Here is a 27,244-nt window from a genome sequence, read left to right on the forward strand (position 1 = left end):
TTCCGCAGAAAGGAGTATACTCACAATCTGAGGAGGCAATGTGGTTCTGAACCAGGACGGCACAACCTCTGGTTCACCTCGAGTGTATGGAAGGAGATGGGTGGTATAACCCTGTAGACGGAATTTGTGTTTTTCCCCCAGCAGAGTTGCCTGCAGAAGGAACACGTGAGGGGAGTCCCTCGCTGCGGCCTCCTGCAGGAGCGGGAGCTTCCCCATTACTCCCGCGCAGTTCCACTGGAGGAATCTGAGGGGGTGGGAGACCCCTCGTCCATGGGCAGTGCCAGTCGGAGCTGTGTTTCCGGCGATCTCCGAGGCACTCGAGGAGGTTGGGGAGTCTCCTGCGTGCCTAACGGGGAACGTGAGGGATCGCAGCTCCGGTTGTTCACTGTTGCATTGTTGGATTTCCTCGCCTTGTTTTGGCCCCTTTTCCTGCTCCTGCCTGTGCGCTCGTCTTTCTGCTGTGGTGGAATGGGTGTAGTGCGAGATGGTGAAGGTGGAGTGGGCAGACTGTTTGGTGATGGAAGTGTAGTTTGCAGGTTGCTTTGTTGGACTGGTGTTTCCGGCAGATTGGGAGGGCACTGCCTTACTGCAGGAGGACACGAGCTTGATGGCTTTGGAGAGGAAGTTCTCTTTGTTGGAGGTGGGAGTTGTTGCAGCTTGAGTTTTTCTAGTGCATTCTGCATCGCTAAGTCCGCTTTGGGTAGGACTGACCGTGGCAGAATCGGGAAGTGGTCGAGGAGCAGCTGTAGCAACTCCATCAGGAGTGTTTTGCCAATTTGCGCCAGCCTGTCGAAGTCGAGAGCTTTCGTGGGTGATGCAGGAGGCTGGGGTGACAGAGGTGTGGCGGCGGGTTGAGTGTGAGGTGGGGGGGGCGTGGACGTCTGCCCTGACTGTGACAGTCCTGTAGCCTGAGGCGTCACTTTCCCTTTCATTGTTGTAGCGGTGGGGAGAGGTGGAAAAGCGTCTGGTTGGAGAGCTGGAGTGGGAGCGGGAGTGTTCTTCTGTTGCCCCCAGACAAATGTTCCAGGGGGCGCAGGGATGGTGAGAGTGTCTTGTTGTTGTTGCACCCATTTGACCTGAGTCTCTCTCCTTTTCTCCACTTTGCTGGAGCGTGCAGGGCAAGTCGGGTGCCAGGCATGGTGAGAACCTGTGCAATTGGGGCACCTGGCAGTCACCTTCTCCTTCGCTTTTAACTTGTTGAGGCAGATGGTTGTCGTGTGCCCCGCTGCACACGCCACATACATGAGGCCTTGTACAAGTTGCCCTGTGATGGCCGTACCGTTGACAGCAGTAGCATCGCAGGGGCTCTGGGGAGAAGGGGCGCAGCCAGTATTTGCCCCAATTGCCCAGGTCCAGGAAAGGCACAAGGGGGCCCCGCAGGGTCACACGGACCTGCAGGGTCTCCTCGCACGTTTTCGTGTGTTGGCAGCGCTCTGCTTCCTCGACAAGGGCGTGGCTCTTCAAAATGTCGACTGGCATTCTGCGGGGATAGCCCATTACTGTGGCCTTTGTCAGCTGTTCTCCACGATTGAGCTCTATAATGCGCACTGCCGCCGCTTCGTCCTCCGCAATGATTTTTAATTGAGCGTATGCCTCCTCTGTTTCGGCACTAGAACGCAGCTCTCGTCCCTCCCGATTCTGTTTGTGACTTCTAGATGCGGGTGTTGTGCTTCCAGTGTTTCCACCGCCTTGTATGAGTGGGTGAATCCCTCCTGCTGAGGAACTCTGAAGGCGGGGAAGGTTGAGGTAGGTGGGGGTGGTGCCGCTACAGTGACTGAGGTGCGCACTAATGGTCTGGGATGAGCTGATGGTGGGCGCCTCGTTGGTGGTTGCTGAGCCGGAGGTGGGTTGACAAAATTCTTACTGCCCTTGTTTTTTTCTCGTCCTCCCTTCCGACGCACCAGGGTGTAGCCATCGTCGTCGATGGTGGTGTTCATGGCCGCTCCAGGCGTGCTAGAGGGAGGAGTTTCTGCGTCAGAGGTTGTGGTTGGCGTGGCAGGTGAAGGGGCAGGGGTGTCGTCACGAGTGCACGAATCCTGCGATGCTGGTGTTGTGATATCCATGTCCATGCCCTCGTGACGGCGAAGCATTTTCCTGGGTAGATCCGAGGATGAGGAGGTGGAGGAGGCATTAGGAGTGGGAGTTTTAGGGCGAGCCCCAGTCCCCTGAGCTGGTGCAGTCATTTCATGGTCAGAGGTGTTACTTTCAGGCGAACTGTGCCTCGTCCTCTTCTGATTACCCAGCGTCTTGGTGCAGGAGGTGGTGCGGTTAGCTGGGCTCTTAGAGGAGCGTCTGGATACGCTGGGTCCTCGGGGCGTAGGTGGGGGGGGGGATTGCGGCACTCCATGACGGAGGCCGTCACGCACACATACAGTCACACTCACTCTCACACACACAAGCACACAGGCGCGAGAAGAAGCCTACCTACAGTGGCGGTATCTGTCCCCCCGCTAGCGGAGGCCGTGACAGCCCTACCACTGCCCCGAAGGTCTTTCCTAGCCCTAATGAGTTTTTGGCCCACCCCAGTCACTTCCTATAACCACCCCTGCTAAGGGGCCACTTTGTGTACCTGGCCTGCGCCAGGAAACCGCAGGGTTCGGTGTCGTACCACGACTGGGGGACACTAAGGCCAAAAGGAAATAGAGTAGGAGGGGGGTGCAACCCACGAAAGGGCGGGTACACACTAGTGTGTGTACCCCGGTACACAGACGTGGGGCGATAGTGCTGAAGCAGCTATGGTAAAACCGTGAAAAGCAGGTGGTGTGAGTGTGGATGTTGTTGTTGTTGTTGTGATATTCGTCCCAGATCAGACTGGGACACGGGCAAATAAGTGAGCCCGTTACAGGTGCGCTAGCATGCGCTGCTCATATTAGCGAGAAGGGGGGTGGCGACTGACCACCCGCAGCAGAAGTTCCATTGGCAAACGGGCAACAATGGCAGAGGCATCACGGACATCATCCCCAGATGGCACAAAAGCACCTCCCAAATGCGAGCGGAAGATGTCAGTGACAGGACACCTTAGTATATAATGAAGGAGGGGCTCCGTCTCCCTCTCTAAGCAATGTTCACACGAGTCAGGTTCCACCCCAGTGATCTGCTTATAACATAAAAAGCCAAGCCGCAAGCGCCTGAGCCTCACAAGCAAAAAATTCGGCAGACCTGGGGGGGGCTGCAGCTGGGAGTATGATGTAGCAGCGGCATACCACGTGGCAGAACGGGAGCCCTCTGATACCACTAGCCTATGCTCTTCCAATGACAACTGCCAGATTGTAGCAGCGAAAGACTTGACAATCTGAGCCCGGCCTCTGCCGAATGGGAACGTGACAGCAGGAAGTGAACACGCAGAGCGTGCAGCCTCATCCGCCAACTCGTTCCCGTGGATGCCAACATGCCCCGGGAGCCAGTGCAGGACAACAGATGCACCCCTGCAGACCAGGAGAGAGGCGAAGGTGTAAATCGCCGACAGCAAAAAGACATTATCCTTGAGGGAGAAGGAGCGGAGACCCATGATGGCAGAGAGCGAGTCCGAATGGACGACCACACGGCGATATTGATGGTGGTGTGCATGCCGCAAAGCCCCCAGTATAGCCGCCAGCTCTGCCTGGAACACAGAGGCCCCCTGTGAAAGCCGCCAAGACTCCACCGTGTCCCCAAAAATGAAGGCCGCCCCTGCAGCACCATCAGCCGCCACAGAACCATCGGTGTAGTACACAGCCGATCCCGGAGATCCCAGAGCCGCAACCCGGCGGAGACCATCCTGACGGAGGAGGGCAGGGATGGTGCCACGGGGCTTGGCACGTGCTGGACAAATCAACTGGACTGGGTGAGGCTCCCATGGGGGCGGATACTCAAACCCAGCAAAGGGTGCATCAGGGACCTGGCAGATGGAGTCAGCAGCCCCCATTTCATGCAACATAGCAACCGTTGCTCGAGCCCAGTCTCGCCGAGGGGCCGGGTCAGGAGGGCGTGACAAGAGCCTCAGGAGGAGAGCAGAGACAGGGAGAGTGGGTCTGCGGTGTACCAGCTGCAGAGTAGTTGCTGCAGCACGGAGCATAATTCTACCCCTCAAAGATGGGAAACTGCTCTCCAACCTCAGATTGACCAGCCGGGTCCAAGGAGGCGCATGCAGAATGACCCGCAAAGCGTCATTCTGCACGACCTCAAGAGACTGAGAAACCCGCGGGGCAAGACCAGTCAAGCATATGGCACTGTAATCTACCAGCGATCTAATAGCGTGTGTGTAAAAAGTTCTGAGTACCATATAGGAGGCCCCCAAACTCTTCTTGGAGAGGGAGCGAAGGGCAGAGAGACGCGTGGACGCTCGCTCACGCAAATAGCGGACATGGCTCGCAAAGGTGAGGTTACTATCGAACCACACCCCAAGATACTTGTGGACGGCCACGAAGGACAGCTGGTGACCCCCCAGCACGAGTGGAAAATGTGGGGGAAGGAGGCCAAAAGGCAAACACTTTGACTTGGCAAAGTTGATTTTGAGGCCAAGTTCTGAGCATTTGCCATACAACCTGGCCAGAGCCTCGTTCGCCTGGGCAAAGCAGTCCCTCCTGGTAAAGATCAGGGCCAGATCATCGGCATAAGATAAGAGGGTGACCCCACGACCGAAGTCTACATCAAGGAGCCCCTCCACCAGAACGTTAAAAAGGAGAGGGCTCAACACACTCCCCTGAGGAGTACCATTCTGGTAGTCATAAAAGGGGAGAGACGCCCCTGAAATCGGACTCCTGCTGAGCGACCACAAAAGAAGTCACTAACCCATGACAAAAGCTTACCGCCCACCCCCCGAGCCGCCAGAGCCTGCAAGATGACCGCAGGGCTTGCCAGCTCGAAGGCCTTCTCGAGGTCGAGGAACACCGCCATCCCCACGCCACCCCGAAGCTCCCCAAGGAACGATGCAAGGCAGTGAGAAGCACTCCTGCCAGGATGATAAGCAAAGATCCTTGGGTGAAGCGGACCCAGTCTCCATGCAAGACGCGCCCGCACAACTCGCTCAGCCGTCTTGGCAATACAGCTAAGGAGGGAAATGGGGCGCATGGCACCGGGAGCATTTGGCTTAGGGATAGGGTGAATGACAGCAGCCTTCCACAAACTCGGGAGACGCCCTTCAGACCACGAGAGGTTGAGCAGACCAAGAAGCCGCTCCATACCACAATCTCCCGCGTGTGACAGGATGGAGTATGTCAGCCCATCAAGGCCTGGAGCAGTGTCCGCCCTGCGCCGCAAAGCTGCCAGCAGCTCCCTACTGGTGATGGGGCAATCGGCTGGGTCAGACTGATCACACGCCGCCTGGACAGCCACAGCACGAGAGTCGGACAATTGCTCTTGAACAGCCAAGACTGATCGCGGAGATTGGAGGAAGCGGAGGCGGTCAGCAAAGTGCTGAGCCAGGCGGTCGGCCTCTGCAACAGGGTCGGGATGCGAAGGCGGACGGGAGGGACGTGGACCAGAGACGGACCTGATTCTCCTCCACATCTCACGAAGTGTGGAGTGAGAATCAAGGGTGCGACACCATACAATCCACGCCTCCTCCCTAAGGCGGCGCTTCTCCGCAAGGACATGACGAGACACGGCAAACAAGCACCGGCGGCACGGCGGGCGTGCGCCGCCGGTACTGTCTGCGTGCCGCATTAAGCCTGCGGTTCAGCTCTTTGACCCTATCGCAGTAGAACCAACCGTCCCGGTAGCACCTTGCAAAGCGCTTCCGCAAAGGGATGGCAATAGAAGCAGCCTGCCGAAAGACAGCGGCAACCTGATCTGCACAACTCTCTAGGTCCAACGCCGGGGGAGAGGAGGAGAAAGCGAGAGTGAGGGCCTTATCAAAGGCTTCCCAATCTGCCCTGCCCACATCCCACCGTAGCGGAGGCGGCTCGAAGAGAGGGAGGGGAGGCAATGGCAGGTCCACCACAATGGCAAAGTGATCGCTCATAAGGTAGGGATGGAGCGACCACACAGTGGAGCCTGCTAGAGGAGTCGAGAGGAAGGCCAGGTCCAGCCGACCTCCACGGACATGTGTGGGTTCGTTGACATCATTCAGCAGGGATACACCACCCACCTCCTCCAGAGTGATGGAAATGTGCCGACCTGCCTCGTTGGAGGGGAGAGGCGAGGACAACAGAGCATGGTGTGCGTTGAAATCGCCCCCAATGTATACCGGCCCCCCGGCAGCCTGGGAGAACAAGTCCCCCAGCTCCAGGGCTGCCCGAGAACTACGGTACACATTGTACACAGTAAGGGGCGACCCCGCCAAGTGAAGCACCACGCCCTGGACCTCCACACCATCTCCACAGAAGGGAGGGGGTACACAGCTAGTGGAGGCAATGTGGTCACGGACCAGTATGGCACAGCCCCTGGACACACCACGCTCACGAGGGAGGAGATGGGCGGTATAACCCGCCAAACGAAAGGAGGAGCCCTCAGACAGAAGGGTTTCCTGCAGCAGAATAAGATGCGGGCGATCTCTGACGGCCACCTCTTGAAGGAGGGGTAGCTTGCTCATTGCCCCAACACAGTTCCACTGGAGGAGGCGAAGGGAGACGACCTCCCCGCATCCAGAGACAGACTGAGGCGGGGATCGCTCGACCCCCGAGTCAAAGGAGGAGTTGATGGAAGCACCTGAGGGGCAGACGGGAGTCGGGGAGTGGCAGGAGTCTGGGCACGACGGGGCTGAGCCCTGACCCCAGCCCTGGACGCCTTCTGTGCAGTCGTCCATGTGGGCGAGCCCGACTTCCGAGGGGCACGAGGAGGCCTGCCCGAGACAGGAGCAGGGGTCCCTCGCCGCTTGCCGACGCTCCACTCCAGCCACCTGTCGATCACAGCCACCAAGGGGCCTGACCCCAGCTGAACCCCCAAAGCCCGAGCCACTGCACTCGTGATGGCCTCCGCCATCTGAGCCCCAAGGTGACGCAGCTCGTCCTTGGTAAATAGCGGTTCCTCTGGAGTAGACGCCTGAGACACTGGCGCTGTCACAGGAGCCGCCCGGGAAGGAGGAGGTGAGGGCACCCGAGCCACCGGGGTCACTGGATGGTGAACCTCTGCCACCGCACTGGCTGTCCTCAAAGCAGGTGTCAAGGGGGGAAAGGCCGACTCGCTCAGAACCGGTGGGCCTGGCTCCTGAGAGCGGCGCTGCTGACCCCAAACAAAAGTGCCCGGGGGAGTGGGTGTCGCTATCGATGCCTGTTGCTGCCGCACCCAAGAGACTTGCCCCTCCCTGCCCTGAGTCACCCTCTTCACCCTCGCAGGGCAGCTGGGATGCCAGGCATGGTGAGCGCCTGCACAGTTGGGACAGCGGGCGGCGACCGGCTCCTTCGCCTTGAACCTCGCAAGGCACTGCTCGGTTTCGTGGGAGCCGCTGCACATCCCACACACCACAGGTCTGTTGCAGTTCGCACGGTGGTGGCCGAACCCCTGGCAGCGGAAGCATCGCAGCGGCTCTGGAGTGTAAGGGCGCAGCCAGTACACACCCCAGTTCCCCAGATCTAGGGAGGGAACAAGAGGGCCCCGGAGGGTTACGAACACCTGCAGCGTCTCCTCCCGAGTCCTCTGGTGCTGACACCTGGTCGCCTCCTCTACCAAGTCGTGTTGGAGCAGGATGTCCACAGGCATACGGCGAGGGTATCCCATCACCACGGCCTTGGTGACCTGTCCGCCCCGTGTTAGCTCTACCACCTTCACGACAGCTGCCTCGTCCTCTGCCACTGCCTTGAGTTGCAGGTATGCCTCCTCTGTTGCTGGAATCAATACACAGCTTTCGTCCCTCCCAAAGCGATTGGTCACAGCAAGACCCGGCAGCTGCCTCTCCAGGGCCGCAACTGCGTCGTAGCTGGTGGTGTAGCCCGGCTGCAGAGGAACCCTGAAAGCGGGGAAGGAGGAGCGGGGAGGAGGGGGAGCTGCCACCGACACAGAAGGGCGAGGTGCAGGTGGAGGCCTTTTTGTAGCAGGCGCTGAAAAACCCTGGGCTGCAGGCTTGGTAACGGGTGAACGCCTAGCCCTGCGAGTTACAAGGGTAAACCCCTCAGCACTCTCAGAGGCATCAGCATCAACGGCGGGATTGGCAGCGGTAGCAGTGGTGGCAGAAGGAGCAGTGGTGGGGGCTGGAGACAGAGGAGCAGGCAGAATCACGTCCATCCCCTCATGGCGACGGGCGACCTTCCTGGGTGCAGCAGAGGAGGAAGCAGAGGAGCCAGAGACAGGACTCCCTGGACAAGCCCGATCGCCAGCAGATACAGTTGAGCTGTCTCCTGATTCATGCCGCACCCTCTTCTTTCCAGAAGTTAAGCACTTCTTGCCCTTGTCAGTAGGTGGGTGGGTGACCGATAGTGAGTCACATCGAATTGTGGCAGCTCCTGGATGGGTGACCGCAGCCATACCCTCACCCAACGCCCCAGGAACCGTCCCAACCCTTTCTCCAGCAGTGAGGACTCTAGCAGAAGGATCAGGTATCGGGATCCTCGATGGCAGAGGATTCCTCGAAGACCCTGGGGGTCTAGACCTAGCCTTGCCTGCCATGACAGACAGGCAGAATCACTCACACAGGCACGCACACAAACACAAACAAGCACACAGAAACACAGGAAGGAGCCTACCTACTGTGGTGGAAACTGCCCCCCCGCTAGCGGAGGGCGAGACAGCCCTTGCCACAGCCCCGAAGGTCTTGCCTACTCCTAGCCCTAACCAGAGTTTTGGCTCACCCCTGCAGCTTCCTATAACCACCCCGACTACGGGGCCCCCTTGTGTACCAGGCCTGCGCCTGGAAACCGCGGGGTTCGGCTTCGTACCACGTACCAGGGGAACACTAAGAGCCGGAAAGGAAATACAGTAAGAGGCAAAAAGAAACCACTGAAGGGCGAGTGCGCACAAGCGTGAGCACCCCGGTACACAACAGTGGCTGGAGACCAAGGCGTGGTCAGGATGAAGGCGGCGAGCAACGACAGCAACAACACTTCAAAGCACTGTCGAGAGACAAGAAGGGCAGAGCAGCTCGATCAACGGCGAACCGGAGAGCTGTTACCCTTGTTGAAACAAGACAGGAGCAGGAGATGTTGTCAGTGTGGAGGCAGGCAGCAGAATGGAGTGTGGATGGCACGGGAGTGCCAGATCGCGTGCCCGCCAATGAGGGAGCAGATCGGACGAACCCCAATTACGGAGCAGATCAGATGCCCTCCAGTTAAGAACCAGATCCAATGCCCTCCAATGGGAGCACTGTATGGTCTTGGAAGGTAGGAGGTCTCTGCTCGGAGATGTGCTCGGGACGGCGGCTGGCGAGGGAATGCGACCCCGCGTTCGTTCGTTCGTTCAACGATTTCCCCTCCTATATAGAGGGGGCCGGGCCTTATTTTAGCCCAGTTGGTGTACATCTGTATTTAGCTGGGTTTGAGGACATGGGGTATGGGGCAGAGACCGCTGTGCGGTCCTGTAAGGCGTTTTTTTTTTTTTTTTTTTTTTTTTTAAATAGTTCACTCGCACATCCTATGTCTGCATGCAGAGATGGGGAAACACCCCGGCATGCAGGCAGAAACGCACGAGTGGTTGAGAGAGTGAGAGGGGATTAACGGGATAGGTGATTAGTGACAGTTAGGTTGGCGGAGGGTGGTGGGTAACGGTACCTGACAGGATGGAGGGGGGCGTGGCGGCAATGACAGTCGTGGCCGCCTGTCTGAGGGATGTTATTAGGTGCGGTGTAATATTTCCATGCGGAATGTCTGGGTTTGGCGGGTTGGCTGGTCTTTTTAGTTTATTGTTGGCTGGGCATTTTAGAATGTAATGGAGTAGTGGGAGGGTGGTGTCGGTGTTACATTGTTCACATGTGGAGGTTTCGACATTATTTTGGATTTGAGTTAGATTCTTATAACCTAGCCTGAGTCGTCTGAGTCTTTGGAGGGTTCTGCCGTTAATGTTGGTGACGGCAGGGATGGGCTTGTATCGTGTCGCATTTGCGTACCATAATGCCGAGGGGGAGCCTTCATTGACTTGGTTCTCGTGTTCTTTCTTATTTAATGTTGCTGCTCGCATTTTGACTGAGTTTTTAATTTGTCTGAGACTGGGAGGAATGTCTACTTGAATGTGCGGGTATTCAGTGGCTTCTTTGGCGAGTTTGTCGGCGGTTTCGTTCCCTGAGACGCCTACGTGGCTGGGTATCCAGTGTAGTGTGAGTGTTCCCCCTGCGTTTTTTATTTCATGTGCCGTGGTCAAGATGTCGGTGATGAGGCGGATGTTATCTGACGGGACTGTATTTTTGAGGGTTTGGATAGCAGTGACTGAGTCTGTGTGGATGATGATATTTGCTGTAGGGTTTATTTCGAGAGCATCGTCCATGGCAGTGAGGATGGCTACTAATTCTGTCTGCAGAGTGGAGGCTCTGTCAGACACTCGTAGCCCGTACGAGTGATCGTGGCTTGCTACTGCCGCCCCCGCTCTTCCTTCATTTACAGAGCCGTCGGTGTAGTAAGTGACGGAATTTGGGGTGGTGAGGAATTCTATCCGCCTGAGGCTTTCTTGTCGCAGTTGTTGGGTAGGCGTTGTTGCTTTAGGGGAGGATGTTGCTATGATAAGTTTGAATGGGGGGAGACTCCATGGTGGGGGAGGGTGATACGCGTCGCTCTGTTTGTCTGGGGGGAGGTTTATGATAGGTGTTATATTAAATTCGTGAATGGCTTTGGCGACGCTATGTGACCAGCTGTTTGTTAGGATATCAGGATGTAGGTTGGCTGCTGCCGTTAGTCTTGGTAGTAGGGGGAGGGTAGAGTTTTTTCTTGCTAATTTAGCGGATAGAATAGCGACTCTTGCCTTAATTCTTAGATTTAGGGACTCCAAATTACATTCAAGTCTGAGGTTACATAATCGGGTCCACATTGGAGAGCCCGTCATAATTCTTAGAGCTTCGTTCTGTATGACTTCCAGCTTGTTACTAAGTTTAGGGTTGATTGTAGGGAGGATTGGGGCTGAGTAATCGATAATAGACCGTATGGCTTGAACGTAAAACATGCGGAGTACTTTATAGGAGGCCCCCTCGCCTTTTTTTGACAGTGACCAGAGAGCGTTGAGACGTAGCTTGGTGGTGTCTCTAAGGTGTTGTACATGTCTGTCAAATGAGAGATTTCTGTCAAAGTGAATTCCGAGATATCTGTGTGTGTTAACGTATTCTATAGGAGAGTGTCCTAGGAGAAGCTGTTTTGATGGGGTGGGAATTCTAATGGGGAGGGCTTTGGTTTTTCGGGGGTTGACTTTAAGTCCTAACTCCCTGCATTTTTTAAAAAGGACATCTAGTGCTTTTTGGGCCTTCTGTGTGTAATTTCCTCCGTATGTGACGAGGGTAATGTCGTCTGCATAGCAGAGAAGGCGGGTTCCTATGCCCAGGTCTAGATGAAGGAGACATTCCACTAGAGTATTAAAAAGGGTTGGGCTAATTATACTACCTTGTGGTGTACCGTTAGTGTGTTGGAGTGCCTCAGAGAGGTGGCCTTGGAACCTAACTGCTGCCTTCCGACCTGAGAAAAAGTCCTCCAGCCAGCGCAGGAGACGACCTTTGACGCCCTTGCTAGCAAGGGTGGCAAGGATGGCTTCAGGGCATGCCAGCTCGAAGGATTTTTCCAGGTCTATGAATATTGCTAGTCCCCTACCTCCGCGGAGCTCTGATATGAATGAGGAGAGGCATTCTGCTGTGCCTTGGCCTTTTGTAAAAGCAAAAAGGTGTCTGTGGGGGGGAGGGGTGGCCCAGTCGAGGCGGGATTTGGTTAATCTCTCAGCGGTTTTTCCTATGCAGTTAAGCAGGGAGATAGGTCTATAAGTTCCTGGGTCTAGGGGTTTTGGGATAGGGTGGATTATGGCTGTTTTCCATAGAGATGGTAATTTTCCCAACCGCCACGAGTGGTTGAATAGGTCTAGGAGGGCTGTTCTGGCGGTGGGTCCGGTGTGGCTTAACATAGAATACGTTATACCGTCAGGTCCTGGGGCTGTATCCGTGCTAGTTTTGAGGGAGCGGTTGAGTTCATCGAGCGTAAAATATTGATCAGAGGGGGAGGGGGAGTTTTTATTTGCTGTTATTTGTCGTATTCTAATTGGGTGTAATTCAGTTTGTGTCTGCCTTGTTAATGGCGGGAGTTGAGTGGGGGACGTTCTGTCGGCGAAATTTGCAGCTAGTCTATCTGCTTCGCCTTGGGGATCGGGATGGGTTGGGGGGCGGGGAGGACGGGGGTTGGATACGGACTTGAGTTTTTTCCAGATATTACTCATATTGGATTTGGCTTCTAGTTTTCGGCACCACTCTAGCCAGCTTTGTTCCTTGAGGGAGTTCTTTTCTTTGATGGTGTGTCGAATGACTGATTGTAAATAACTGCGGCTTTCTGGGGTCGGGTTTGTTCTATGTATTTTTTTGGCCTTGTTTAATCTCTTGTTTAATTCTTTAACCCTGCTACTGTAGTACCAGTGATCTTTGTGGTATCCTTTTGGGGCGGTGGTGGTTGGGATGGCCTGTGAGGCGGCTGAACGGAATGCCTCCTTGATCAGGGTAGCATGCTCCTCTAGGTTGGTGGGGGGGTTGAAGGAGCATAATTCCTCTAATGTGGAGGTGAAGCGGGGCCAATTTGCTTTTTTTGTATTCCATCTTGGGGAGGGGTCGGGGGGTTTGGGGAGTTTAGCGAGATTAATGGTGCATACAATTGCGTGGTGATCCGAGGTAAGGGTGGGGTGCAGCTCCCATTTTGTGAGGTGTGTGATGACTGTATTAATAAAAGTTAGGTCAAGTCTACCTCCTCTGATATGGGTGGGAAGTTGGGGGTTGTTTAAGAGTGCTATTTCTGGTGTGTTATCGATCGTGGTTATGATATGTCGCCCGGTTGGGTTAGAGGTGTTTGACCCTAAGCGGGGGTGGTGAGCGTTCAGGTCACCACCTACTATTATATGGTCTGTTGCTGCTGTTGCGAGTATTTCGTCTAGGTTGATAGGTGAATTGGGTGAGCGGTAAATGTTGTAAATGCATAGTTGGGTTGTGGCAAGGGTGATGGTGCAGCCTTGAATTTCTATGTTGTCTCCGCAGTCTGGCAATGGGAGTATGGTTTTTGATGGGATATTGTCTTTGATAAGGATGGTACAGCCGCGATGGCCTCTTCGGGAGTAGGGGAGGGTGTAGGAGGTGTAGCCTCTGAGTCTAAGGGATTTATTTGCTGGAAGGAGGGTCTCCTGGAGGAGGAAGACATCGATGTTGTCCTGATTGGCGGCTTCCTCTAGGAGTGATCGTTTGTTTGATGCCCCTTGGATGTTCCATTGTAATATTTTAATATGTGAGTGGTCGTGTGGGGGTTGTGAGTGCGTGGGAGTGGGTGTGGTAGTGTTTATTGGTCTGTATCTATCCATGGTTGTGCTGGTGTATCTGTGTCATATGGCGTTTGATTCAGTGAGTCGTGTCGTGTGAGTGGAGAGCGGGAGTATGATTTGTGGTTTTGGTTGTTGGCCTCCGGTTGTTCTCGTACGCGTGGGCGTGATTCTCGGTTTTCTCTGGCGGGTGAATTTGCCGAGGAGGATCTGTGTGGTTTGCTGGGGTTAGTTGAACTGTTACGTCTGTCTTTGGAGCGGTGGTGTTTGTTGTGTTGTTGTTGTAGAGTGGCGGTTTGTGGGTGTGTAAAACGCGTGTTGTGTGCTGTGTCTGGTTTATCGTAGTGTGTGGTGTTGGGTGCGTTTTCTTTGGTGGTGAGTGTTTGTGTGTAAAGGGGGACTTTAGCGTTTGTGTCGGGAGGTATGGGGTGGTTGTGGAGGGCTGCAATGGAATGTTTGCATATCTCGTCGACCTCTGTTGTTGGTACTGTCACTCCTGTGAGGTTGGTGAGGAGTGAGGCTAGTCCTTGGGCTATGGTGTTTGTGAGTTTGAGGAGGTCCTCAGCACTGAGAGTGATTGAGTGCGGTGGTTGGATGGTGGTTGGGGGTAGGGTTTGAGTTTGGGTGGTTGTGGTGGTTTGGGTGCTTGCGTGTTTGTGTTGGGGTGGGGGGGGTTGGGGTGTGGGGTGAGTGGGTGCGGTGGGGGTATGTTTGGGAGGGATCTGGGTGTAGTTGGGGGAGTTTCTGTGTGGGGTGTGGAGTTGGGGGAAGTTATTTGTTGTAATCAAAGGGGGGATGATGGCTTGATTTTGTTGTTGTTGTTGTTGCTGCTGCCCCCATTTGAAAGTACCGGGTGGGGCGGGGGTGAAGATAGGCTTGTTTTGTGTTTCTGATTGGGAGTTCTGAATGCCCTTGTTTATGATTGCTTTGCGTACCGGGCATGCTTTGTTCCACGCGTGATGATTGCCGTGGCAGTTCGGGCATTTCGCGGAGACTGGTTGTTTTGCCTTAAACTTGTCAAGGCAGTTTTGGGTGGGGTGTCTACCACTGCAGAGCGCGCAGGTGGGTGGTCTGTGGCACGTAGACTGGTGATGTCCGTATCGCTGACACGTGAAACAACGTAACGGTTCAGGGGTGTAAGGGCGGAGGTCGTAGGTGCCCCATTTATGGAGGTCAAGGGAGTCTGGGATGGGGCCTCTGAAGGTGATGAGGATCTGTCTTGTCGGCTCCCCTTTGACTTCACATCGCTGCGCTTCTTCTATTTGGTTGTGATCGAGAATGGCTTGCAGTGGAAAATTAAGGGGGTAGTGTTGGACCACTACTTTCTTAGTTGACAAATTGGGGTCGAGTTTCTGGAGGAGGAGTTTCTTGCCCTCAATTTCGTCTAGGTTTTCGAGAATGTCAAGAGAATTGCTGTCTAGCGGGACGATGATGGTGTTGAGAGCCTTTGTGGCAATCATTTTGAATTTGAGGGTTGGGTGGGCATTTTCTATTGCAGTGACAACATCGTAGGTGTTTGGAAAGGAGTTTTGTTTGGGAATGAGGAATGCGGGGAGTTTGGGTGTTGAGGGGGGGGGGGTTTAGGGGCTGGTTAGTGGTCTTGGTGTGGCGGGGGTTGGTGGGATTTTGGTTGTTTTTTTTTTGCTTCTTGTTATGGACGAGGATGAATCCATCGTCAAAATCCTGGGGGAAGGAGGAGACAGACTCGTCGTTGTGGTGGTGGTTCTGGGTGTCAGCCTGAACAGTAGCGGCTGCTTGGTCGGAGTCGAAGGTGAGTGAAGTTTCGTTTGTTTCCATGTCGCTGCAGGAGGGGTCGGATTGGTCTTGCCAGTTGTCGGGTCCATGGCGTCTCGGTTCTTTGCTAGTAGTTTTTTCGGAGGCAGTTGGGGAGTTCGCGGCTTCTAAGGCTCTCTCCTTGTTGTCAGAGGGAGTCGCGTTATTAGTGTTAAGGGCATAGATCTTGGCTGCACTCCTGGGGTCACGGGATGACAAGGTGGTAGGCGGGTTCTTGGAAGTTGCGGTGGAATTATGGCTCGCCATCTTGGCGGCCGTCACACACTCTTTCACACTGCCAGTCACTCACTCATGCACCCAGAGAAAAAGAAGAAGCCTACCTACAGTGGCGGTTTTCTGTCCCCCCGCTAGCAGAGGCCGCGACAATCCTACCACTGCCCCCGAAGGGTCTTGCCTATCACCCTATCAAGTGTTTGGCTCACCCCAGTAAGTTCCTAAACCACCCTTACTAAAGGGCCCCCTTGTGTATCTGGCCTGCGCCAGAAAACCGCGGGGTTCGGTGTCGTACTTTTACTGGGGGACTCTAGAGCCGAAAGGAAGTAATAGTAGGAGAGGGGGCGCAACCCACGAAAGGGCGGGTGCACACAAGTGTGTGCACCCCGGTACACAATCGTGGGGCGAAAGCAGTGAACTGCCGAGGCACCGTGGGCTGCAATGTCACAGATGGCAGGCGAGAGTGCATGCAGGGGGGTCGGGTGCTGATGCGAAAAGCTCAGGATATCCAATCTTGGGTAGAAATCACTGTACAGCTGCTGCCTCGGTCTGCTTGCAAAAGCTCGATAGCGAGCGACTGAGTGAGAAGAGCAGCGGGAGACTGGTGCCGAGTGGAAGGCTCTCAGCGAGAGAGATCGACGGCGACCCCGCTCGCCAACCACCCTTATATAACCCAGTGTCGGTCGTGCAAGTACGAACCTTATCCATCTAACCTTGATTTCAGGCCTAGACCCCACCCCAGCTCCCAGGAGGCCAATCCTAGAGAGGTGTCGTAGCGAGGTCACGCCACAGGTCATGCCAAATATTGCAAGCAAACCAGGAATTGCATCGAAAAAGCATGAACAGTAAATCACCACCATGTACATCACACCCCGACCATTCACACGCCGCCAGTCCTGAGACAGGCGGCATAAAAAGGCCGCTGCCAGGCGCGGCGCGCCAACACTCTCGCTCTTCTCGCTCGCTCAGTCACGCTCAGCCATGGCTCGTACCAAGCAGACTGCACGTAAGTCCACTGGGGGCAAGGCCCCTCGCAAGCAGCTGGCCACCAAGGCCGCTCGCAAGTCCGCCCCTGCCACCGGCAGCGTTAAGAAACCCCATCGTTACAGGCCTGGCACTGTGGCCCTGCGTGAGATCCGCCGATACCAGAAGAGCACTGAGCTGCTTATAAGGAAGCTGCCATTCCAGCGTCTCGTCCGTGAGATTGCCCAGGACTTCAAGACTGACCTGCGCTTCCAGTCCTCTGCCGTCATGGCTCTGCAGGAGGCGTCTGAGGCCTATTTGGTCGGTCTCTTTGAGGACACCAACCTGTGTGCCATCCACGCCAAGCGTGTAACAATCATGCCTAAGGACATCCAGCTGGCCCGCCGCATCCGTGGCGAGCGCGCCTAAGGCGAGAGGCCCCTCACGATCGAAAGAAATCTCGGCCCTTTTCAGGGCCAAAACCCTTTTTCAAAGAGAGATGATGACAGACCCTCAGTTTAGGTTTCCATATATCAGCTCTTGCTTTTCCGCACACACACACACACACACACACACACAAATGAACTCCATTACTTACCTACATGCATGCATTCATTCATTCATTTTTTATTTTTTTTTAAATCATTTCCTTTTTTTTTTTTTTTGAAGGGGGGGGGAATACTTGCCTATTCGTTTATTTCTTCTATTGATCTGTTGTTCACGTCGCAGTTTTTATTTTCGTTATTTGCCTGTTTCTTTTACTTACTCATTGATTCACTCACGCCCTCATAAAGGTACACAGGTTTGCACAACGAGAAAAGTCATTCCCGCTGCATATTAGGAGATGCTCTCTATCCGTCATGAACGCACGGTGAATCCTTCAGTTACTGTGCTGGAAAAAAAAAAAAAAAAAGGTGAACCTGAACCCATCGATTTTCGCCTGCTGCAGTTGTGCTCGTGTATGTATGTTTATACTGTACCTATGTATTTGTGTGTCTTTGTGAGCATGTATGTCTGTGTGTACGGACTTATGAGGACACACACACACCCACACACACACACACACAAACGGACGAATGAACTGTACTTATATAGTTACATACATGCATTCATTCATTCATCCTTTTTTTCAATCATTCATTTCCTTTTTTGGGGGGTTGGGGGTGGGGGGGGAGGAGGGGCAACTTGCCTATTCGTTTATTTCTTTTGTTGATCTGTTGTTAACGTCGCAGTTTTTGTTGTCGTTATTTGCCTGTTTCGTTTACTTCCTGATCGATTCAGTCACGCCCTCATAAACGTACACAGGTTTGAACAAGGAGAAAGGCATTCCCGCTGCATATTAGGAGAGTCTCTGTACCCGTTATGAAGGTTTGACAGTGGCCACGAACGCACGTTAAATCCTTCCGTTAATATACTGAGGGAAAAAAAAAAAAAAAAAAAAAAAAATTTTACCTGCAGTTGAGCGTGTGTATGTATGTATGTATGTATGTATGAATGTTGTATGTTTATAATGTACGTGTGTGTGTGTGTGTGTGTGTGTGTGTGTGTGTGTGAGCATGTATGTCTGTGTGTACGGAGGTATGAGGGCTTGTGTGTATGTGAGCATGACTTAGTGTGTACGTACATGTGTAGGTCACTGCGTACACAGTATAAATGTATTTGTGCATATGTGTTGGTGTATGTACGTACAGATTGTAGACTGACATGAATATGCATGATACGATGTCATGCCTGTATTTACTGTACGCCTGTTGAGTGAGTTTGGTTGGTACGGTCGGCCTAAGAAGTGCCGGCGGAGTATCCAGAAGTTTTCGGTCAGCGATAGTGTCCATACTCTTCCTTATATCTGAACGAGGTGAAACCTAATACGTAAAATTGTTACAAAAAACAATAAATCCATGACCAGTTATCTGTATATTTCCAAATTATTGTAGGAAGCAGTTGGTTAGTTACGATAATAGGAATTCGTAAACGGAACTAATTGATGTTTCACAACTGTCGCTCAGGGAGAGTCGGGAATGATGATTTTGTGGCGTTCAAATCTAGCATGGTAACAGGCAGTGATTTTTGGGTAGCGTAAGACTGAACCAAAGGGAGCTTCAATAAACATTGGAAATGATTAATTATTAGTTATAAAATAATTTCCGTTAAAATACTAGGGAATAATTTCAAGTCATTTATTTCCGTTTCCAATGTCTCCATGGACGACGACAGAAAGCGGGAAGGAGGCGTAAGCCAGTAAGCTATTTTCAATGTTTCGATCAACACGCACGAAAGGAGATAACATTCACTCAAGGACATGCAGTTATTACACTGCCTTTGGCCAGTTTCCTATGAAGAAAAATCTCAGGATTATTTCATCTAAGACAGAGGGCTATCGGTGGGAAAAAAAAAAAAAAAAAAAAAAAAAGCCTACCGTACATCAGAGTCGGAGCTCCTTGGAGAATGCTACCTTCTGTCAGTGTCTGATATCCTCAGTGGATAATCGATTCGCAAGAGTAATAAAATGCAGAGGTTCATAAATAAATCATTGAGTTCCAAACTTCCAAATAAGCATTTTCTGTTGAGCAGGACATTAGAGTTTATTAAAAAAAAAAAAAAAAAAAGTGACTGGGAGTTATAGGCGTACTGGCCACCGCGCGCGAAGTTAATACATTTCACATTCATTCAAATCGGGAAAGATAACTAAGTGTTACCATCTAATATATCACTGCCTCCTGTTATTCATTTTACATCATTATTTTCGCGATATACGTTATTCGGCATGACGTGATGAAGGCATTGAATGTGTAATGCTGGGTAGAATTAGGCTCGACTTCTCGTACCTATTTCACCCAACGTGGAGCGGGGTCCTCTTTCGAGACCGGAGCTAGTGCAATAAAGAGAGGCAGGACATAAAAACCTTCGGCAACACCATACACATATATTACCACAGTCAGACACAGGACATTTCAGCAGATATTACAACACAATATAGAGCAATACAAAACCTTATCTAAGATATGTGTATCTCGCAGGATACTGGCTTTCTAGATACTAATGACAACACAACAAATCCTAGTATTAGGAGTGCAGTAAATACAGGTGCGCGCGGAGCGCGTGAGGGGGGAAGAGGAGGAAGGGGGGGGAGGAGGTTTGTGATTCACTAAGAGGGGGTAGGGGAGACGCGGAGAGTGACTTAAAACGGCGAGGAGAAAGTTATGGTAATATTGGAGGATGCCCGATATTAGCAGGGGAGTTTATGTGTTTTCTGTTAGCGAAGATTCTTTGACAAATAACTCTGATTCTTGATTTGGCGTTAAGAGCGTGAGCGAGGAATGGAGAGGGTTTTTAGGAGTAGCGTGCGGGGGGAGGGAATATCATTAATACTTCCTTTCTTGATATTTAGAGTGGGAACATGTCTCTGTAGGCACAGGCTTATTAATTACACATCTTCCAAGTATGATATGTAGACTCTCGCTTCACAACGCGTAACAAAGTCGGGATACTCGTAAATACTATTTCACAATATTACCTCGCGGCTAGCTAATAGAACACCAATAATATTTCAGCCTTTCTCCTAATTCTGGGGATATGTCTTTAGAAAGATTCGGGGCGACACTCGCACGTATTTTCACTTTAGATCTTAATCCACATTCTCGTCCTTCAACTGGATATTGTGTTCTGATTTACCCCAATAGACATTACATAAATTCACTGCACAATACTTATTCTAGGAGAGAGGGAGTCACACTTAACCTACTTCACTATTGTTACAGGGTCACCCGTATTTTCTCATGGAAAGAAACAAGGGCACGTCATCGGTGATCCGGCTGGACTGAGGGCACCGTCAAGGCGGGACGAGTCGAGAGGGCACGGGGCGGCTCGCAAGGGCGTCCTCTCGCGTTCGGGTCTCTCGGTGGCTTCCGGACTGGGCTCCGGCGTAAGGTCCGTAGGACTGGGGCCGAATAGGTCCAGGATCCTCTGGGTCAGGTCCCGGCGTCGTGGGGGCGTGGTGAGGTCTTGCCCGGGTGTCCTAGGGAGGGCCGAGAGAGGCGACAGACTGCGGTCTCCCACGACCAGAGGCGCCGTCAGGGGAGGGCTGCGGCAGCGACTGTCACTGGGGCCCGACAGGTGTGTCTGCTCGAGGGCCAAGCGTAAGAAACAGAGACCGGGGGAGGCAGGGAGGTCTGTCCGGGATGTTCTGGAACAGGACACCTGGAGTTCAGTCTCCGGTTGTGGAGACGTCCCTCTCCTAACTACGCCCTGGGAGCGACCATAGATTGTCTCTACCTGGACACTGGGGGAGCGACCATTGATCGTCTCTACCCGAACACTGTGGGAGCGACCATTGATCGTCTCGACCGGAGCACTAAGGGAGCGACCATTGATCGTCTCGACCGGAGCACTAAGGGAGCGACCATTGATCGTCTCTACCTGGACACTGTGGGAGCGACCATTGATCGTCTCGACCGGAGCACTAAGGGAGCGACCATTGATCGTCTCTACCTGGACACTGGGGGAGCGACCATTGATCGTCTCGACCGGAGTACTAAGGGAGCGACCATTGATTGTCTCGACCGGAGTACTAAGGGAGCAACCATTGATCGTCTCTACCTGGACACTGGGGGAGCGACCATTGATCGTCTCTACCCGAACACCGTGGGAGCGACCATTGATCGTCTCAACCGGAACACTAAGGGAGCGACCATTGATCGTCTCTACCCGAACACCGTGGGAGCGACCATTGATCATCTCGACCGGAACACTAAGGGAGCGACCATTGATCGTCTCTACCTGAACACTGTGGGAGCGACCATTGATCGTCTCAACTGGAGCACTAAGGGAGCGACCATTGATCGTCCCTACCTGAACACTGTGGGAGCGACCATTGATCGTCTCAACGGAACACTAAGGGAGCGACCATTGATCGTCTCTACCTGAACACTGTGGGAGCGACCATTGATCGTCTCAACCGAAACACTAAGGGAGCGACCATTGATCGTCTCTACCTGAACACTGTGGGAGCGACCATTGATCGTCTCAACCGGAACACTAAGGGAGCGACCATTGATCGTCTCTACCTGAACACTACAGGAGCGACCATTGATCGTCTTTATCGAAACACTGTGGGAGCGACCATAGATCTTAACAGAGGGGCGCTGTCTGGAGTGCTGTTTCTGACTCCACCCCTAGCTAACTCAGTGATTCCGCCACGCGAAGGTAGTGTCTTTCGCCTACGGTGGCGGCGGCGTGGTGGTTGAATGTCACAGGGGCGCACGGCCCGGGCTGACATGCGTCGTTGTTGCCCTGAGTGGTGGTGGCTGGTGGCGGCTACCCCGTGGGGTCCGAGTGGGGGTGTCGGCATTCTCGTGGGCGAACTCCGTTGTTTCTGGATCGCCCTGCCGTCGGGGATACTATGGTATTCTCCGGGAGTTTCTTCGGGAGTACTGTAAATGCGTCTGTTAAAGCCACGCATTTCACCACCCTGTTCTTGTAAAAAGTCACGTCCCTGTGGCTGGAGGTGGAACGCTAGAGTGTCGGGGGTGGTGTAAACGGGCTGGAGGTGTCGGAGTGTGTTCTGTCAGGCGACAGTGTAGGAATTTTCCTCCTGTGCTTGGTCATAGGTGAGGAAGAGGGCTGAGGGGGCAGTGGTCGACTAGAGGATATTTAACAGGTGGTGCTGCCCGCGGAGTCGGTGGTTCTTGGTAAGGGTAGGGGCCCATACAGCCTGCTTAATCCTCATGTTGCTTGGTGTGGCTGTCAGTGTGGTTGGAGGTTGAATGCTGGATAGAGTGGGTGAAGGCTGGGTTTTGTGTCACGGTAATGCAGCGTTGAGTCTCTGGGGAGTACAGGTAGGAGGGATTTGGGCCTGGTGTAGCTTGACGGTGTGAAGTCGCGGAGAGGTGGGTGGTGTAGGGGTGTGTGAGTATCGGGCGGGTGGGCGTTAGAGGCGGCCTGAGAGGGTGGTGGTGGTGGTGAGGGTTGGGGTGGGGGGAGAAGTGGGCGTTGGGGGTGGGCGTGTTGTCTTGCGCGCCGCGGGCGTGGTGGAACGTGGTATTGGTGGAGTGGGCGTACGGGTGGTGGATAGGGGAAGGGGGGTGTGGCGAGGGTGTGGTGGTGCAGGCGGAAGAGGTGGGAGTGGGTGGCTGGGATGGGCGCGTCGCTTTGGGTTTGGGTGTGCGGTGGGGCGCGGAGTGGGCTGAGTAGGTGTACGGAAGGGGGGTAGGAGAGGGGGGGTGGTAGTGGGCGGAGGGAGGAGGTGGTGGCGGGGGCTGGAGATGTGGGAGCGAGGATTGAGGGGGAAACCGTGGACGGGTGGGGCGAGGGTGAGGGGGAGGTGGCGGGGGAGGCGTCAGGTGAGGCACCGGGGGCAGGTGAAGTGGAGATGGTAGAGGGGGCAGAGTGGGAGGGTGAGGAGGAGACGTAGCACTCATATGCGGCTGTAGATGGTGGGGCGGGGGCCGGGGGGGGGCTGGGAGTGTGGGGTTGGGGCGGGGGAGATGGGCGTGCGGAAGGGGCGCACGTGCCAGTTGCGGAGGGTACGGGGAGTGCCGTGGTAGTCCACGACCACCTGGTAAGGGTTGGGGATTTTGGTGATGGTGTGGGGGCCCGTTAAACAGGGGGCGAGTTTGTGGGGGGTGGGGAGTTGGCGACGACGACTGTGTCGCCCGGTTTGAAGGGGTTGGCGGCTGTGTCGGGTTCAAGGTCTAAATTCCTCTGTAGGTGGTATATTCGCCCTTTTAGCAAGTGCAGCGGGTCTGTGGCGGGGGCGGAGGTGGGTGGTTGCAGGTGATGGCGTAAGGGTAGTAGGAGGGGGGTTTCGCCAAAGATCCTTTCGTGGGGGGAAACCCCGTCCTCTCAGGGGCACGAATTCATGCCCCACTGGACGATTTTGACGTGTGCCGGCCAATCGTTGTCTTTCGTAGCCTCGATTCTGGTACGCAGCTGATTGACCAGGGTACGATGGCTGCGTTCACACACCGCGTTCCCTTGGGGCCAGTATGGTGAGGAGTGGGAGATTTCGTATCCAAAAATCCTGGCCAGTTCTTCCCAGACTTTTCCGGAGAACTCGGGGGCATTATCGGAATGGATGGCTTGGGGAATGCCAAAGTAAAGAAACACGTGTCGGAGTAAGGCATCAGCGACAGCGACGGCGTGATGTTCCTTAGCGGGGCAGGCTACTATGAATTTAGAATACGTGTCGACAAAAGTGATCACGTATTTATATCCTGATTTAGGGGGAAGAGGCCCTACTACGTCGACTGCCAGGAGCTGCCAGGGTTTGTGGGCGGTGATATGGCCAGATGGCCCAGCGGTCCGGGTAATTTCTTTCCCAAGCGTGCAGGCGCGGCAAGTTTGAATAATTTCCTTGGCGAGGGTGGAGGGGTTCGGGGCCCAGTAGACGTCATTAAACACCTGTAGCAATTTTTTTGTGCCCAAATGGATGCCGTTGTGGGCGTGTAACTGGTGCAGGGTGTCGTGTGCCGCATCGGGGGCCAAGAGGATGTGCCCAGACGGGGTTAAAAGGTGGTCGCCCTGTCGGCACAATTTGGGAAACAGGTGGGCTGGAATCCAGGGGGGTCGTTCCTTGTGGTGCCAGAGTTTCAGCAGGTCAGGGTCTGGTTGGACCGCGTGGATGGGAAGGCGGGAGAGGGCATCTGCGTTGGTGTGGAGCTTCCTGGGTCTGTACGAAATCTCATACTGAAACTCCTCTAGGGTGTCACACCATCGGACGATTTGAGCGTTCTGGGAGTCCGATTGTCGCAGCCACTGGAGTGATTGGTGGTCGGTTATTATAGTGACTTGGGTCCCGGAAAGATAAGCCCTGAAATATTGGAGGGCCCAGATTATGCCGAGGCATTCTCGCTTGGTGGCGGCATAATTTTTCTCGACCGGGTTCAGTGTGCGGCTGGCGCAAGCGATAATGTGTTCCCGACCGGCCTGTACCTGGGCTAGAATAGTGCCAATTGCGTCAAGGGAGACGTCCGTGTAGAGGCGAAAAGGGAGGGCATAGTTGGGGAAGGCCACGATGGGGGCCGAGACGAGCTTGTCTTTCAGCTGTTGGAAGGCGGCTCGTCGGTCCTCGGTCCAGAGGAAAGGTTCCCCTTTCCGTGTCAGGTCGTGAAGCGGCTTAGCAATCTGTGCAAACCCCTTCACGAAGCGGCGATAGTAGGACGCGAGTCCCAAGAAGGCACGGACGCCGTGGACATCTTGCGGAGGTGGTATGTCCGCTATGGCACGCAGCTTGTCGGGGTTTGGGGAAATTCCCGCTTGGGAAATCGTATGGCCTAGGAACGTGACGGTTTTCGTGGCCAGGACACATTTGGATGGATGTAACTTGAGGCCTGCCTGGCGAATTCTGGTGAAAACTCGGCGGAGGCGCTGCAAGTGGTCGGCCCAGGTCTGGCTAAAAACAATGACATCATCAAGATAGGCCAAACATATCTCCCAAGTGAGGCCGCTTAAGACAGATTCCATCAGCCTGGAAAATGTGGCAGGGGCGTTGCAGAGACCGAATGGCAGGACATTAAATTCGTCATGTCGGCCATTACTGGTAGAGAAGGCCGACTTGCCTCGATGATCCGGGTGGACGGGGACCTGCCAATATCCAGACTGGAGGTCAAGGGTAGAAAACCAAGACGCCCCGTAGAGGGAGTCTAGGGAATCGTCAATGTGACGTCGATCACTCGGCGGTAATCGATGCAAAACCGCATCGTGCCGTCTTTTTTCTTTACTAGAACGACGGGGGAGGATCACGGGCTGGTGGAGGGGGAGATAACACCTGTCTCTTCCATCTCGCGCACCTGGCATAGAGTGGACACTGCTCCAGGCCTTGATGGGCTGACTTATTCCATCCTGTCGCATGCGGGAGATTGTGGTACAGAGCGGCTTCTTGCTCTGCTCAACCTCTCGTGGTCTGAGGGGCGTCTGCCGAGGTCGTGGAAGACTGCTGTCATCCACCCCATCCCGAAGCCTAACAATCCTGGTGCCATGCGCCCCATCTCGCTGCTCAGCTGTATTGCCAAGACGGCTGAGCGGGTTGTGCGGGCGCGTCTGGCATGGAGGTTAGGTCCGCTTCACCAGATGATTTTTGCCTATCATCCAGGCAGAAGTGCCTCTCACTGCCTTGCATCTCTCCTCGGTGAACCTCGGGGTGGAGTGGGGATGGTGGTCTTCCTTGACCTTGAGAAAGCTTTTGAGTTGGCAAGCCCTAAAGTCATACTTCAGGCTCTTGCAGACAAGGGAGTGGGTGGCAAGCTCTTGTCATGGCTTGTGGACTTTTTTAATGAACGTGCTGCGGGGGTCCGCTTCCAGGGGCAGCTCTCCTCCTTTCATACCCACCTAAATGGCACCCCCCAGGGGAGTGTCTTGAGCCCTCTCCTTTTCAATATCCTCATGGAGGGGCTCCTTACTGAGGACTATGGGCGCGGTGTTACCTTCCTGTGCTATGCCAATGATCTGGCCCTCGTCATAGCCAGGAGGGATTGTTACGACCATGCAAACGTTGCGCTTGCACGGCTATATAGTAAGTGTGCGGAGCTGGGCCTAAAGATTAACTACGGAAAAACCAAATGCATGCCTTTTGGCCTTAGGCCTCCCCGCTTTCCTCTTCTGATTGGTGGCCACCAGCTGTCTCTCGTGGCAGTACACACATATCTTGGGGTGCGACTAGACAGCAACCTTACATTCGAGAGCCACGTCAGGTACTTGCGCGAGCGGGCAAAGACACGTCTGTCTGCTCTTCGCTCCCTCTCAAAGAAGAGTTTGGGGGCCTCTTTTTATGTGCTGCGCACGTTCTACGTCCACGCTATCAGGTCTTTGGTGGACTATAGTGCCATCTGCCTGACGGGTCTTGCCCCAAGTGTTTCTCAGTCTCTGGAGGTCGTGCAGAATGAGGCTCTGCGCATCATTCTGCATGCACCCCCTTGGACCAGACTGGTGAATCTGCGAGTGGAGGGCGGTTTCCCTTCGTTGAAAGGCCGAATTATGCTCCGGGCTGCAGCGACCTCTGTGCAACTTGTGCACCGCAGGCCAGATCTCCCAGTCTCTTATCTACTAAAGCGGCTTCTGTCACGCCCTCCTGACCCGGCCCCTGGGCGGGACTGGGCCCATGCCACGGTTGCTATGTTACATAGTATGGGTGCTACTGCCAATATATGCCAGGTCCCTGACTCGCCCTTCTATGGGTTCGAGGAACCACCACCTTGGGAGCCTCCCCTTTTCCGGTGTGTTTATCCAGCAGGTGGAAAGCCTCGCAATACCATCCCAGCACTCCTCCGTCAGGATAGTCTCCGCCGGGTAGCTGCTCTAGGGTCTGCGGGGTCAGCAGTTTATTATACTGATGGCTCTGTGGCAGCTGATGGCACTGCTGGAGCGGCCTTTGTTTTTGGTGACATGGTGGAGTCTTGGCGGGTGTCCCAGGGGGCGTCTCCCTTCCAGGCAGAGCTCGCAGCTATTCTGGGAGCTTTACGGCATGCACACAACCGCCGGTATTGCCGTGTGGTTATTCATACAGACTCACTCTCATCTATTGTACGCCTTCGCTCCTTCTCCCTCAAAGACAACATTTTTTTGTTATCCTCCATATACACTGTAGCTTCTCTCCTCGTCCGTGGGGGAGCCACGATCATCCTTCACTGGCTTCCAGGTCATGTTGGCATCTTGGGGAATGAGATGGCAGATGAGGCTGCGCGCTCTGCCTGTACTCTCCCTGCTGTCACGTTCCCACTCTGCAAAAGTCAGGCTCAAATCATTAGATCTTTCGCTGTGACTATTGGACATCAATCAGTGGAGGAACATAGGCTAGGTGTGGCTGAAGGCTCACGCTCCGCCACTTGGTATGCCAGTGCCACTTCTTATTCACCATTGCAGCCCCCTCTGGACTTACCGAATCGTCTGCTAGTGAGGCTGCGGCGTTTACGTTTGGGATACTTATGCTATAACCAGATAAAAGGAGTGGCCCCAGACACTT

At 54.1% G+C, this 27,244-nt stretch overlaps 1 protein-coding gene across 1 annotated transcript; it reads left to right on the forward strand.

The window, feature by feature from the left end:
• Positions 1-16,308: 16,308 nt before the first annotated feature.
• On the forward strand, positions 16,309-16,719 carry LOC145419002 (histone H3-like). Its single transcript, XM_080287252.1, has one exon. The coding sequence runs from the start codon at positions 16,309-16,311 to the stop codon at positions 16,717-16,719; it is 411 nt and encodes a 136-aa protein (XP_080143378.1).
• Positions 16,720-27,244: the final 10,525 nt, after the last annotated feature.

This window comes from Coenobita brevimanus, chromosome 117, assembly GCF_032717465.1.
Source record: "Coenobita brevimanus isolate Jiangsu-jjx chromosome 117, ASM3271746v2, whole genome shotgun sequence".
NCBI lineage: Eukaryota > Metazoa > Arthropoda > Malacostraca > Decapoda > Coenobitidae > Coenobita > Coenobita brevimanus.

Coding starts and splice junctions, on each gene's coding strand:
- LOC145419002 (XM_080287252.1), top strand. CDS start 16,309: ATGGCTCGTACCAAGCAGACTGCACGTAAGTCCACTGGGGGCAAGGCC.